At 40.8% G+C, this 15,621-nt stretch overlaps 1 protein-coding gene across 1 annotated transcript in view; it reads right to left on the reverse strand.

Moving 5' to 3' along the window:
* Positions 1 to 2,132: 2,132 nt before the first annotated feature.
* swap70b (switching B cell complex subunit SWAP70b) overlaps positions 2,133 to 15,621 on the reverse strand; it is a 130,767-nt gene continuing 117,278 nt past the window's right edge. The window contains exons 11-12 of the mRNA XM_060838904.1: positions 13,839 to 13,935; positions 2,133 to 6,159 (exon numbers count right to left, since the gene is read on the reverse strand). Coding sequence (XP_060694887.1) covers positions 6,047 to 6,159; positions 13,839 to 13,935 — 210 coding nt within the window. The 3' untranslated portion in view covers positions 2,133 to 6,046. The remainder of the gene's footprint in view (positions 6,160 to 13,838; positions 13,936 to 15,621) is intronic.

The raw sequence follows: 15,621 nt of genomic DNA on the forward strand, positions 1-15,621 counted from the left end.
CCAAGAGCCGAACTCTGCAAGACAGTTAGAACAATTTCCTTGACGACCACAGCAGGTGAGAATTCACTGGAATGAGGCCGCAGAAGGAATCTGATTAACCCCACCTGCTGAAGAGCTGACACACTATTCAGTTCACCTGGGCCAGGTCTTCACTTTCTGGCATTAAAATTCTGGGGGGGGGGGCTCCTAATAGTGTAGTGGTATTGTCCCAAACCCAAGTCTCAGTTTAGGGGTAAAGTCCTAACTGCTCCAGAGATTTGTATTAAGGGCGATTAGGAAATAGGTAATTTTTAAAAATAAAATTAAACTGCAAGGGGAGATTATAATTCTGATTTATACTCTGAAATGAGCTCAGATGGTTTACACAACCAAGGTGTGGTGAAAACAAGGTCAGAATGGAGAGGTGGGAGCAGGACAGTATAGGGGTGGGGTATGAGGAAAATGGAACAGTGCATGGGCATGTGGTCAGGAGCTGGGTAGGAGGGCAAAACAAATATACTGAACCCAAGACATTAACTCGGTTTCTCGTTTCACAGATGCTGCCAGTTTCTTCAGCACTTTGAGTTTGTTTCATATTTCCAGCATCTGCAATACTTTTTCTTTATCTTTCAATTTGAGTTAATCACATTTCAATATTTATTAGCCTCCTATTTTGGTATTTGCTGAAATATCAATACTTCTGTTTTTTGGAGACCTTTGACAAAATCATTATGCATCAAAAACACCAACAGCCTTAAGACTGAACACAAGTCCACCTGTATCCATCTTCTTGACAGCAAAATTCTTATTTATAAATAATCGCTTTTGCAACATTTTTTTAAGTAAAGAAAATCTGAACAGATTTGCAATAGCTTTACAAGAATGAGAAAGCCTCTGGTATCTTGGCCAAGCATGTATCCAGCAAAGTCAGTGAGCATCAACATATTGCGGATAAAGGAAGGCATCAGTGACCTTATTCTTCCCCAGTGTCCATTCATACACTTTCCAGCAGTGAGAGATCAGAACCCCAAAATTTTCTTCTTAGTCTCTATCCCACCCTGAGTCCCTGAGGTCAATTCCACTATATTAAACGAGATTGGTCAATTTAGCACAAACTAAATCAAGATTAGGTCAAAATGGTTCAGTTTACTTATCCATTACTTTTATGTTAAGCCAATTATATATACAGTCACATACTTGATCCCGTGTTGTAATTCAATATTTAATCAATGATCAATGTGAAACCTTAAAGATCTTTTGATAACTATACCTCTTGCATTCCTATAGTTTATTGCATCTATAAATTTAAGAAAAATGTATTTATATTTTCATGAAACCAGCGTTGCTGGTTAAGCCATCATTTTTTTGTCCACTTCCATTTGTCCTGGGGAAGATGGAGGCCAGTTACTTTCTTGAACTTCTGCAGTTCTTCGGGTATAGGAACACAAAGGAAAGCATACCAAATGCCTTCTTCACTATCCTATCTACCTGTGACTCCACTTTCAAGGAGCTATGAACCTGCACTCCAAGGTCTCTTTGTTCAGCAACACTCCCTAGGACCTTACCATTAAGTGTATAAGTCCTGTTAAGATTTGATTTCCCGAAATGCAGCACCTCACATTTATCTAAATTAAATTTGATGGAGATGGTTGTTGCCTGGCACTTGTAAAGCACAAATGCTGCTTGCCACTTGGAAGCCCAAACATCGACGCTGTCCAGGCTTTGCAGAATATTGAAATGGGCTACTAATAAAACATTTTATGTACAAAAGACAGAGAAAATAAATCATATCTGCCAACTTAAGGTTCCCATTCCTGATAGCCATCCAAGGTCCTCAGCTTAGGTATGGCGTATGTACACACAACAGAACAGTACAGCACAGGAGCAATTTGGGTAGTTACCTCCCTCCCTCTCTATTGTACTTTGCCTCATAGTTCTTTTAAAATAACACAAATGGATAGAGGTGTACTGAAAATGACAAGCAGATATAATCAGGCACTCCCAAAGCTCTAAGTGCAAAATTAGTGAAATTACAGGACACACACTAAAATATGATTATGTTCAGCAATGTCTGGGAGAGAGGTGGCATTGTACATTGGAGTCAGAAACCATATTGAAAGTTTAAAGTACATATCATTTTTATTTTCATCACTAACATTGTTTCTATGCTGAATTACAATTGGTTGCAAAATATTAACTTGCCTGTAGTTAAAAAATCTACGACAGCAATATAAACCTGAGTATGTTAATACTAAAAGGTAAGGCAACTGCAGAAAGCAATTCTTACATTAATCTTGGCACTTTAGATGAATGTCAACACATTAATCATGTATAAACACCAGCCATCCAGACATTTAAAAGATCACAGTTAGGTTCAGGATGATAAGGTGAACAGTTGATTCCAGTTTCAACTAGTGGTTGAAGCCAAAGTGTTATGGAAGAAACCTAACCAGGAGCTGTTCCACAAGTTTACACAAACCATAGTTAAAAGACAAATTGAAAATAAACAGTTTTTCTCAAAAGTGACTTTTTTAAAAAATCTAAAAATCAAATTACAATCATCTCTCAAATATTTGTCACTTCTAGACAAAAACAGTTGCAGAAGTTATAAACTCCAATTTTTTCTATATTTCTTTAAATAAAATTATCTTAGCATTGAATTTTCTTAGCAAGCTCAACATATTTCTCAAATTGATTTCACATAGATAGTACAAGTTATTTTTGTTAATTATTCAAATGCACAATAATTGATACCCAAAAGCTTTGATCTTTCTCATGTCCCCTGGAATCTACTGAGGTTGTACAAAAAGTCCTGAATGTGTTTTGAAAGATTATAAAAGAAACTAGATTCAGTTTCTTGAAAAAAATCTGCCAAACTGTTCTCTCCTCTGAGGGATGGCCTTGCCCTGATATTTTGTCCATTTGGCCATCATTCCCATGTGCTAATGATGGAGAGTGGAGGAATAACTAAAGATGACTATTCCTCATCCAATGAAATAGTCATCAGGAGTGCGAACTCTCAAAACTTTCAGTCTTTAAGCAGGGACACTGAAGACCAGCTTCACAGGGGTCAGCTAGCTCAGTACAGACAATGGATTGAACCTGTGATCTTCCTCTACTGTATGGTTGAGCTACCAACTGGATAAATACATATTTCACTCCATGTCTTCAATGCCATGACATCTAGTCAAGAATATGGCACTTGTAATTCAACTCAGCAATCTGGCCAACTATCAATGCTTGACAAAATTTTTGACAGAGGAATTTCCAATTGATTCATTAAACAAAACAATGCTAGGATGGAACTTTGTTATAGTCCATTGTTAATGTTAATGAATCTTTCACAGACACTTGCTGCCCCATCCTGCAGTCATTTCTTCCAAGGTGAATATTTCCACAACTGAACAATTCTGTTGTACTGTATCTAACTTGAATGTTATTCCATATTTCACTTATTTCATGCGAGCAAAGGTTTGGTTCTGGAAATAACACTGCAGTGCTGAAAAAGCCAATGGTCAATCACTGGTTGGATAATTTCTGCATTTACAAATCTAATTACCTACATCTAACAACATTGATCAGAGACTGCATATAAAGAAAATAATAGCTGGCAGAATTAAATAACATGTAAATCAATGCTACTGCTGCCCAAAACCTCTTGTGGATATCAGTAAAATATATGTTTAATTTTTAACTGAACAGAACACTGAATTTTGTCAAGTCTCTCTTCAACAATGGGATAGTGGCATTAAAAGAATGAAAAACGCATGGTGTAATCAAGCAAATAACCAGATCTGTCTTGCTTTTAGTTCCTGATCTTTGTTTAGACATGTACAAAAACATGTGTCCCATAAAAACAAACTCAAATTTAAAATATTTATTAGCTTCATTCAAACAATTTTTTGGAATAATCAGAAAATTCTTTACATACCATCACTAAAATTAATCAAGTAAATTTAAATATTTATGTATTAGATTAACACAAAAATAATGAAGCTATACTCTAAACTTCTGCATAAAATTCAATATTTTTACTGAAGGCAATGGCCTGGATTTTTAACTTTGAGACATGCAACAGGAATCAGATAAATTCCTAGCATAGCATGCATGCCTTGGGAAATAGTGCTTGCAAATTTTCATTGGGGGAGAACCTGCAGTTGAGCCAGCCCACCTGGGAATGTGGTTAAAGGCTGTTAAAAGCACTGAAATGGCTTGTTTAAAAGATCAACCTTAATACCATGGGCTCATGCATATTGTTCTAATGACAAAGATAGAAGCCCCTAGACTACTTACACTCCCCCTGCTGCTTCCACGCCATACTATATCCTTCCACCCAACCCTCATAATCCCGATGGTACTTCTAGATCCATTTGCTTATAATGCATTGTATAGAATTAGTGAATCCACCAGTTCAAGAATGCAATTTAGCTGCAATCCATGAAATCCATTAAACAGTTGAAACAAATGAGCTTTGGGAAAATATTGTTTGATTGACAGCTCTGGCTTTCTGCTGTCAAGTGCACAATGTTTTTTTTAGAACAAGTGCTGTAGTTTCTGCTACTGAGACATTTAATGGGCTGGATAAATATTGGAAAGTTAGGAATAAATTATTTTTTAAAGTTTTTTTTACAAACAGCATCCTGTTTACACTATGAGGTTTGTTGAACCAAACAGCATAATGATGTCACAGCTGAGCATTTTGGTCACGTATGCATATTAAATGTGTGAAGTACAAATTTTTTAAAATTAGATTAGATTCCCTACAATGTGGAAACAGGCCCTTCGGCCCAACAAGTCCATACCGATCGTCTGAAGTGTAACCCACTCAGACCCATTCACCTACTCCCTACTAATGCACCTATAACATTGGGCATTTAGCATGGCCAATTCACCTGACACACACATCTTTGGACTGTGGGAGGAAACCTGAGCACCTGGAGATAACCCACGCAGACACGGAGAATGTGCAAACTCCACACAGTTGCCCGAGGCTGGAATCAAACCCAGGTCCCTGGCGCTGCGAGGTAGCAGTGCTAACCACTCAACACAGTGCTGCCCTGAACTTATGTTTTAAAAAGGTTTTCTGATACAGACTGTGCTTCACAATACCAGAGGTCCCAACTCCACAATGATTATGAAGGAGTCAAACATGCCTCAAGCTGGAGTTGACTAGGATAGCAGGAGGTAAGCCCATAACCCAAGGGTTTGGTGAAAATCACAGAGTCCAGAAAAGGAGTCAGGAATCCCAGATGCAGCACGTGACCACCATTCTTAAAGAGCTTCCAAATCAAAAACACATTATTACAGCACAGAAAGAGGCCACTTGGCCCATCATATCTGAACTGGTTCTCCTTAAACAGTACATCAAACAGATTAAATATTGCCAGACAAAGGTCTTTTGGCAAATTGCATCAAGAATGGCATTGTGATTATGAAAGGCAAGTTATTTAAAAAAATACAGGATTTCTTTTCCTCCTGCAAATAGGTAGCTGTCAATTGCCTTGGGCAAATTTGTATTTCACACATTCAACATTACATTTTGTGAACGCTACAGCCTCAGCTGACTGTTTTATTACAATTCAGATGGAAGTAAAGGTTGTGAAATGAGGAGACTAATGCTGTGAATGAAAGTAATAACAAAACTAGTTTATCCTATGACACTATAAAATTACATAACTAAATCAAATCAGTCACACATCTAACTCAATGCAAAAATTAATAAAACAGTGCAGCTAAGAACTGAAGCAAGCAAAAAAAAAGACTTTAAGCCAAGTATAAAAACTACAGAATGCTGAAAGCAAGCTTTAAAGTATTTAAAATTAACTTGACAATATTTATCGAGAAGTCTGAACGAACTTCACATCGACTACAAAACAAGCTGTCCTTTGCTCTGTGTGCCAACATACTTTAGAAGTTCCAGCACGTTAAGATTTTAGTATAAAATACTCCTTTGTGTAACAGTTTCAAAATAGTTCTGCCTCCACAATGAACATGTCCATGGCATTTTATTCCATGCGTAGCCTGTCAAAATACAGTGTAAAACCTTGATCGGTTATGAAGTAGTAGATTACTGCATTGCACTATTTTTCTGTTTCTGCCAGCTCTTTTCTCGCAGACTCAACTCAGCCTCTGTAAAGGCAGCTGGTCCCCAATTAGTGATCAGCTGACGACCCTTTGGGCCTACAAGAATGAAAGAACAAACAATAAAAAGGAGCAATTCAATACGCACTGAATGAGAATGACAATATCTTAAATTTAATAATGACCTAGAAATTACAGTGTATGTTTGAGGCCAAGAGTAATGGAACAGGTAATAATTCCACATTTTCCATTATTTTACAGAAATTATTGTCTCAATCTTCCCTGGCTCATTTCCCTCTGATGTACCACAGACTCAGGAGGACAGTTCCACCACAGAACACACCAGATGGCCTCCTTCTTCAGAGGCCGCAATTTCCCTTCCCACATGGTTAAAGATGCCATCCAACGTATCTCGTCCACATCCCACGCCTCCGCCCTCAGACCCCACCCCTCCAACCATAACACGGACAGAACGCCCCTGGTGCTCACCCTCCACCCTACCAACCTTCACATAAAACAAATCATCCGACGACATTTCCCCATCTCCAAACAGACCCCACCACCAGGGATATATTTCCCCCTCCGCCCAATCCTTTCCACCTTCCGCAAAGACCATTCCCTCCGTGACTACCTGGTCAGGTGCATGCCCTCCGACAACCCACCCTCCCATCCTGGCACCTTCCCCTGGCACTGCAGGAATTGCGAAACCTCCTCCCTCACCTTCATCCAAGGCCCTAAAGGAGCCTTCCACATCCATCAAAGTTTTACCTGTATCAACCATACAGTAGCATCAATGTGGACTTCAGCAGCTTCCTCATTTCCCCTTCCCCCACCTCACCCTAATTCCAAACTTCCAGCTCAGCAATGTCCCCATGACTTGTCCGGACTTGTCCTACCTGCCTAGCTCCTTTTCCACCTATCCACTCCACCCTCTCCTCCCTGACCTATCACCTTCAGCCCTTATTCTAGTTGGTAGAGGTCATGAATTTCGAAGGTGCTGGCAAAAAAACTTTAGCAATTTGCTGCAGTGCATTTTGTTGATGGTACACACTGCTGCCACAGTCAACCTGTGCTGAAGGAAGGGAACATTTAAAAGTCAGTGGATCGGATTTCAATCAAGCAGGTTGCTTTGTCCTAGATGGTCAAGAGTTTTTCGTTTTGAGTGTTGTTGAATTATCCATACAAGAAGAATGCTCCATCACCTACTGCTTTGCATTTTGTCGATTTCCCTGCACCTAATCTGGTCTTGTAGCCAAAGTATTTACATAGGTCGCTTTTGTTTCAAGTTACGTTTCTGGTCTATGATTATCCTCAGAGTATTTTTAGTGAGGAATTTGGTGATGGCATTACAAGAGGTGATTAAATTCTCCTTTGTTGGAGAAATTATTGCCTAGAAGTTGTGCACAACAAATATTACTTGCTACTTATCAATCCTATTTTGAATGTTATCTAGTTTTGTGGCAGGCAGGTACAGACTATTTCATATCTGAGGAATTTAAATGGAATTTAATTAAATGTGCAATTACAGTTGGAGTATTTGAAGTAATATTAAATCACAAGAGGGTGACATTACATACTCTTAAACAGGTGCACAAATTGCTGGACTGGCAGCCTCTGAACTTCATAGTTATCTGAATGATGTTAAACTAAAAGGGACAAGTTACCTTAAAATGGGTACAAGTGACACTTAAAGGAACAAATCAGAAGCTAGCAGCAAGTGATTTCAGTAAGATGACCATTCCTTTTAAAGAAACTGATCTGGAATTGGGAACATATTACCTAGATCAATCTGAAATTGATAATGTGCCATTCAGTCATTGGGGAGCCAGAGTTCAGATATCTCTGATCCATATACAGGAGATAGCGGCTAGAAAGGTCAAGACCCACCTGCTTCAGAGATGTGTAATAACATGATTGAAGCGGTTAAATAGAAAATAGTGGCTCGAAAAGGACGAATAAGAAGCGATTTGATGCACAGTCAGAAGACTAAAGACTGAATGACAACTTTAGTCAACAGAAGTGAGAGAGAGAGAGAGATGCCAAATAATGGTTATTGCAGGTTCTGGGATTTAGATGTTTCAGTAAGATCAGGTAAAAAGATAAAAGAGGAGGAGGTGTGGCATTGTTAGTCAAAGATAGTATTAAGGTGACAGAAAGGACATTTGATGAGGACTTGTCAACTGAGGTAGTATGGGCTGACGTTAGAAATAAGAAAGGAGACATCATCCTATATAGGCCTCTGAGAAGTTCCGGAGACATACAGGAAAGGATTGCAAATATGATTCTGGATAGGACAGTAACAGTGTAGTTGTTGTGGGGGCTTTAACTTTCCAAATACTGACTGGAAATACTATAGTTTGGTAACTTTCGATGGGTCAGTTTTTGTCCAACGATTTCCTGATACAGTATGTAGTTAGGTCAACATGCGGCGAAGCTACACTGGATTTGGTACTGGATAATGAACCAGGCCAGGTGTAAGATTTGGAGGTAGGTGAGCACTTTGGTGATAGTGACCACAATTCGGTTACATTTACTTTAGCGACGGAAATGGATAGATATATAGTGTAACCACGATCATCCGAAAACCAATTATCCAAAAATCAGATTTTCCAAAGGAGATCTCGAGGTCCCGATAGAAACATTACATCAAAGACGTGTTTCCAACAGTAATCGTGTCTTTTGTTTACAGTGATTAAACAGGCACTGCCTCCAAGTGACTGACCTCCCACCCCCTCTCTACCTATACCTTCCCTGCTTCCCCAGATAATCTGACCAACATTGTCCTGTACAGGGCAGAGGTGGAACCTGTCAAAACGTTGCAGTAAAAAGTATGTGTGCGTGCGCGCGCGTGCTATTTGGAGACCTACCCCACAAAGGCAGCAGCAACAGCAGTCTTATTGTTAGTGTCCAGGCCAGCTGCTCCAGAGAGGGGGCAGTGTTAGGCAGGGTGAAGGGGGCAGGGGCAGTCCTGGACAGGTTGGAGGGGGCGGGGGCAGTGCTGGATGGGGGGCGGGGGGGGTGGTGTTGGAAGGGGATGGGGGCGGGGCAGTGTTAGAAGGGGATGGTGGGGGTGGTGTTGGACGGGGTTTGGGGGCAGGTGCAGTGTTGGGCGGGAATGGAGGGCGGGGCCAGTGTTGGACGGGAATGGGGCGGGGACAGGGCAGTGCTGGACAGGGAATGGGGGCGGACCCAGTGTTGTACAGGAATGGGGGGGCGATGTTGGAAGGGGATGGGGCGGGGGTGGGGGCGGTGTTGGACGGGAATGGGCGCAGGTGCAGGGAAATGGGGGCGGGTGCAGTGTTGTACGGGAATAGGGGGGCGGTGTTGGAAGGGGATGGGGATGGGAGCTGTGTTGGAGGGGGATGGGGTGGAGCAGTGTTGGAAGGGGATGGGAACGGGGGTGGTGTTGGACGGGGATGGGGGAGTGGTGTTGGATGGAGCAGGGAGCGGTGTTGGACGGGGTTTGGGGGCAGGCGCAGTGTTGGACAGGAATGGGGGGCAGGGGACGGTGTTGGACGTGAATCTGGGCGCAGTGTTGGAGGGCAGGGGAGGTGTTGGCTGGTTGGGAGATGGGGGTGTGCGGGAGCGGAGGGGGGGGCAGTGTGGGGGCTGGGTCTCACGCACTGTGTGCTGTTGCAGTCTCCTGAATGGGGAGCAGACTTTAAAAACTCCGAGCTCCAGAGGAAAGGCATTTAATTGATTAACCGAATAAATGATTATTCGAACGAAATAGTGCCCGCCCATCTCGTTCTGATAATCGAGGTTCCCCTATATAACGCAGGGCAAGAGTTATAGCTGGCAACTGTGATGCAATTAGGCAAGATTTAGGATGGATAGACGGGGAAGGAAACTGCAGGGGATGGGCACAAGTGAATCATGGAGCTTGTTCAGAGAACTGCTATTGCGTGAGCTTGATAAGTATGTACCTGTTAGGCAGGGAGGAAGTGGTCGAGTGAGGGAACCATGGATTTAATAAAGAAATGTAAAGATGAGATGTGAAGGCTCAGTTAGGGTGCTGGAGAGTTACAAGTTAGCCAGGAAGGACCTACAGAGAGAGCTAAGAAGAACTAGGAGGGTCATGAGAAGTCTTTAGCAGGTAGGATCAATGAAAACCCTAAGGCAGGAATAAAAGAATGACGAGGGTAAGGTTCGGGCCAGTCAAGGACAGTAGCGGGACGTTGTGCGTGGAGTCCAAAGAGATAGGAGAGGCACTAAATGAATATTTTTCATCAGTGTTCACAAAGGAAAATGACAATGTTGTTGAGGAGAATACTGAGATAGACTATTACACTAGATGGGATTGAGTTTCATAAGGAGGAGGTGTTAGCAATTCTGGAGAGTGTGAAAATAAATAAATCTCCTAGGCTGGATGGGATTTATCCTAGGATTCTCTGTGGTCAAGTGTTGGAAAGGATTATAAGAGATAGAATTTATAATCGCCTAGAAAGGAATTATTTGATTAGGGATAGTTAACATGGCTTTTGTGAAAGGTAGGTCATGCCTCACACACCTTATTGAGTTCTTTGAGAAGGTGACTAAACAGGTGGATGAGGGTAAAACAGTTGATGTGGAGTATATGGATTTCAGTAAAGCGTTTGATAAGGTTCCCCACGATAGGCTATTGCACAAAATATGGAGGCATGGGATTGAGGGTGATTTAGTGGTTTGGATCAGAAATTGGCTAGCTGTAAGACGACAGAAGGTGGTGGTTGATGGAAAAAGTTCATCCTGGAGTTCAGTTACTAGTGGCTAACCGCAAGGATCTCTTTTTGGTCCACTATTGTTTGTCATTTCTCTAATTAGTTGGATGAGGGCGTAGAAGGACAGGTTAGTAAATCTAGAGATGATACTAAAGTAGGTGGAGTTGTGAACAGTGCAGAAGGATGTTTCAAGTTACAGACGGACATAGATAAGCTGCAGAGCTGGGCAGAGAGGTGGCAAATGGAGTTTAATGTGGAAAAGTGTGACGTGACTCACTTTGGAAGAAGTAACAGGAATACAGAGTACTGGGCTAATGATAAGATTCTTGGTCACGTAGACAAGCACAGAGATCTCTGTACCCATGTGCAAAGTTTCCACCCAGGTTGATAGGGTTGTTAAAAGTGCGTATAGTGTATTAGCTTTTATTGGTGGAAGGATTGAGTTTCAGAGCCATAAGGCCATGTTGCAGCTGTACAAAATTCTGGTGGGGCCGCACTTAGAGTATTGTATACAGTTCTGGTTGCTGCATTATCAGAAGGATGTGGAAACATTGGAAAGGGTACAGAAGAGATTTACTAGAATGTTGCCTGGTATGGAGGGAAGGTCTTATGAGCAACGGCTGAGGGACTTGAGACTGTTTTCGTTAGAGAGAAGGTGGCTAAGAGGTGACTTAATAGAGGCATACAAGATGGTCATAGGCTGGACAGGGAGAGCCTTCTTCCTTGGATGGTGATAGCTAGCACGAGGGGACATAGCTTTAAATTGAGGGGTGATAGATATAGAATAGATATTAGAGGTAGTTTCCTTACTCAGAATAGTAGAGGCGTGGAATGCCCTGCCTGCAACAATAGTGGACTCACCAACATTAAGAGCATTTAAACAGTCATTGGATAAACGTATGGACGATAAAGGGAATAGTGTAAGTTAGAGAGGTTTTAGATTGGTTTCATAGGTCAGCACAACATCCAGGGCTGAAGGGCCTGTACTGTGCTATAATGTTCTGTGTTCAATAACATTCCTTTGAACTTCAGATATTCCTGCACAGACTTCAGAGTTGTGGGGTATATTTAAACCAATGCGGCAATTATATGACAGAGAATGATGGCATGTGCATGGGGTTTCCCTGCTGCTTTTACAAGAAACGCTAGCACCCAATCAGCCAGATGTTGAGAGCTTGTGACTCAAAGTGAAAATAACTGCTGTTATTAAATATCATTCATTTTGACTCAACATTTCCGTGAGACTTGTGAAAACACTTTTGAACTTGGAGGTACTTTTCAGGAGATATTTTAGACTGGCTCACCAACTTAGCCTACTTTTGTAATTGACTAGATCATAAAATTAAAGTTATGTGGACCCCTAAATCTTACACTGTGGTAATGCCATGCGATATGATGGAATTTTATATTCGGTATGGAAACATGATGTCAAGGCGGTATATTGTGGTTCAGTGGTTAGCACTGGTGCCTCACAGTGCCAGGGACCCAGCCTTGAGCGTGGAGTTTGCACATTCTCCCTGTGTCTGCGTGGGTTTCATCCAGGTGCTCCGGTTTCCTCCCACAATCCAAAGATGTGCAGGTCAGGTGAGTTGGTCATGCTAAATTGCCCATAGTGTTCAGGGATGTCTAGGTCAGGTGCATTTAGGGGTAAATATAGGATAATAGGGTAGGGGAATGGGTCTGGGTGGGTTACTCTTCAGAGAGTCAATGTGGACTTGTTGGGCCGAAGGGCCTGTTCCCACACTGTAGTGGTTCTATCTCCAAAAAGAGAGTAGGTAGTGATCAGGGTTCCTTTTCCATGTTTGACCTATTACCAATAACTTCATGGGGTTCTGAGTCAATGTTAAGGGATATAAAGCCACATCTCTCTAACTGCATACCACTGTGGGTTGGACTTACTGGTGGATGAAGACAGAGCCTAGAACATTGGCTGAAATAGATGTTTTTGAGAATAAAAGTCTTCCTGGGCTACTCAATATGACAGCTCTTCCAATTTTTGAACAAATATTTGGATGTTGCTGAGAAAGGTTTTGCAGTATTGGCTACAGCTGCACGTGCCTCTATTGCATCTGAATCCTAGGTAAGTGCCATGGGAATTTCTTCTTCTGTTCTTAGAATTCTCTGAGGTGATTTGAGGAAACTCTGTGGTTTGCTCAGCTATTTCAGAAAGACAGGTAAGAATTGAAGCTCTTAAATCAACAGTGAATTAACAACCCAACTTTTTTTCCCCCTACAGAGGTTTTTATTCATTGTTGTCAAATTGTGCTCAGCTGTGATGAAGATACAGCGCACATAAAGATCAATCAACACAGTTGACCATACTGGATATTAATTCCGTAAAATTCAGGCTTTTGCATAGTGGAGCCTACAATGATTTAAGTTCTGATATCGGAATCCTAAAAGTATACTTTGGAGGAGAAAAGGGAACAGACATGTATATTAACCTCTCACATTGGATAAGTTTACAAAAATAACCTTATCCAGCACTTATTCTAATTTGTCACCCCAATCAATTGGTTATGAATAGGAGATTAACAGCAAAATACTTATATACTTTGTCTAAATTAAGCTCTCCAAAAAAAAACAAATTGCAGTTCATGAAAAATGCTTCAAAAGGAAGGAATCAGCATAAATCTTTCCTTGACATCATCTTACTTGGTGCAGTGATACAACAAGGAATTGCAAAGCATTTGTGGAGAGGGAGACCGAGTAAACATTTCAAGTCTGAAAACCCTTCTTCAGAATGAGGATCTGAAGACGAGTCTTTGGATTCAAAACTTCAACTCTGTTCTGTCACGACCAGATGCTGCCAGACCTGCTGAGTTTCTCCAGGTTTTCAGCATTTGCAGTATTTTGCTTCTACTTGCATAGTGACTGATGCCTTACTTTCACCAAAACAATGACAAATAACTTAGTTTCCAACCATTTTTTAAAATCACATTCAGGTATAATTACATGGGGATATATTAACCTCTTCACCGCCATCTCCAACCTAGTGGGCCCTTGTACACAATAAAGGCTTTACTGCTGCTAGATTATTATACTTTATTGTACAAATAATTAGTCAACTTCCCCTACCTGGCTCGATAAGTCGGAGTAATCCTTCATGTTGAGCCACCTTGGCCTTCCAGTTCTTTGTCTTGCTAGTTGCCAGCTCTAATTTTTTTGCTGCTTCCTGACAAAATTATAAAGAATTGAACCAGTTTATTGCACTATTACATCTACAAGGCTTCAATTAGTACCTCTTCTTCCCAATTTTCTTCCTCCATGTAAGATTTAAAATCTTGTTGAGTAGAGATTGCAGAATTGTTGAGCACTACTACAATGACATTAATCATGTGAGAATCTTGACAGCCATGTTATTGGTATGTCTTTTGCAATTCCCATATGTCTTACTTGAGAAGAGAATTACCGTAGATCTTGGAAGCTACATCACATTCCCAGACAAGTAAAAAGGGAGTTGAGATGGGACAGGAATTTGAGAGAGAGAGAAAAAGAGAGACAGACAGACAGACTGACAGAGACAGTGAGAGAAGGAGAGCTATAAGGTCAAATACAAAACAGGAGTCCATTCCCTAAATTCTTATTCACTAAAGTAATCTAAAAAAACTTTCTCCTTCTCTCTCCCTTGTATTTGCTTCAAATATTCATCTAATTATCCTTGAAACTGAATCAGGGTCTCTAATTCACTAACATCCAAATGTTCTCCTCCAAGACAGACACCATCCTGACTTGGAACAAAATTGTCATTCCCTCCTTGTCACTGAGAACTCTCTCTATAGTAGTAACGTGGAAATATCTCCAGTAGATGAACGTAGGTTGAGAAGACAATTCATCAACCCCTTAAATATAACTAGGTATGCAAAACAATAAGAGTAGTCTACAGTGAATTCAGAACTGTGAGATGAGTTTGGAAAAGTTCTGTCTATTACCAATCTTCCTCAATGTCTGTACAGCAACAGAAGCATTGGCAGACAAAATCTGGCATTAAAACTGCAGGACTACTGCTAACATCTGTTAGATTTGCAGATGATAAAGCAATTGTAACAAGCACAGAGAAGGATTATAAGAACCAGTAGTCAGACTGGTAACAACAGGCATGAACTTTGGAAGGAAAGTGAACAAAACCAGGGTTTTGATTTGGTATATACCCAAAAGACAAGAAATATTCATCTATTCATGGAAGGAATTGAACCAAAACAGGTGTGAGAATTCAAGTATTTAGGAAGCATATTATCTGCTGACACCAAAAGAAAGAAGAACTGGAATAACAATGGGAAGCATTGTATTTAAGATGATGACCACTGTTAACCAGAAAGCTGAATAAAATACTAAAAGTTACTTGAAAAGCACTTGTCCAGAATGTTCTTTGTATGGATGCGAGACCTGGGCCTTGATTAAAGGGGAGACCAAATTACTAAATAGCTTTTAAATTTGTGTTTGCAAGGAGAATGGCAAGAATCAACTGGATGGAAAAAATAACATATAGTGAAGAGAAGAAGAAAGTAAATAAACAAACATTTGCTCATCGTAGTTAGGAAATAGTAGAGATACTGGCAGGCACACTTTGGGCTGAAAGGGACTGATGTTATGAAGAGAACATTTCAAGGGAAAAGAAGAGGAGAATATCATTGCTGGATAGTTCGAAAATTGTGGGATATTACTGGTTAATGTAAAGACCATGAGAAGACAGAGAGACATGGAGAAGACTGAACCAGGTTCATCATTCAGGCTAGCTTGTGCAACAAATGTCGGGCTTGACAACACTACTCTCATTCTATACATAAAAAGAAAAAAATCCAAATCAATCCATCCCTGTAGCATGACGCATCATTCTGCAAGAAGCCAGTGTACAGACATT

Source organism: Hemiscyllium ocellatum, chromosome 18 (genome assembly GCF_020745735.1).
Source record: "Hemiscyllium ocellatum isolate sHemOce1 chromosome 18, sHemOce1.pat.X.cur, whole genome shotgun sequence".
NCBI lineage: Eukaryota > Metazoa > Chordata > Chondrichthyes > Orectolobiformes > Hemiscylliidae > Hemiscyllium > Hemiscyllium ocellatum.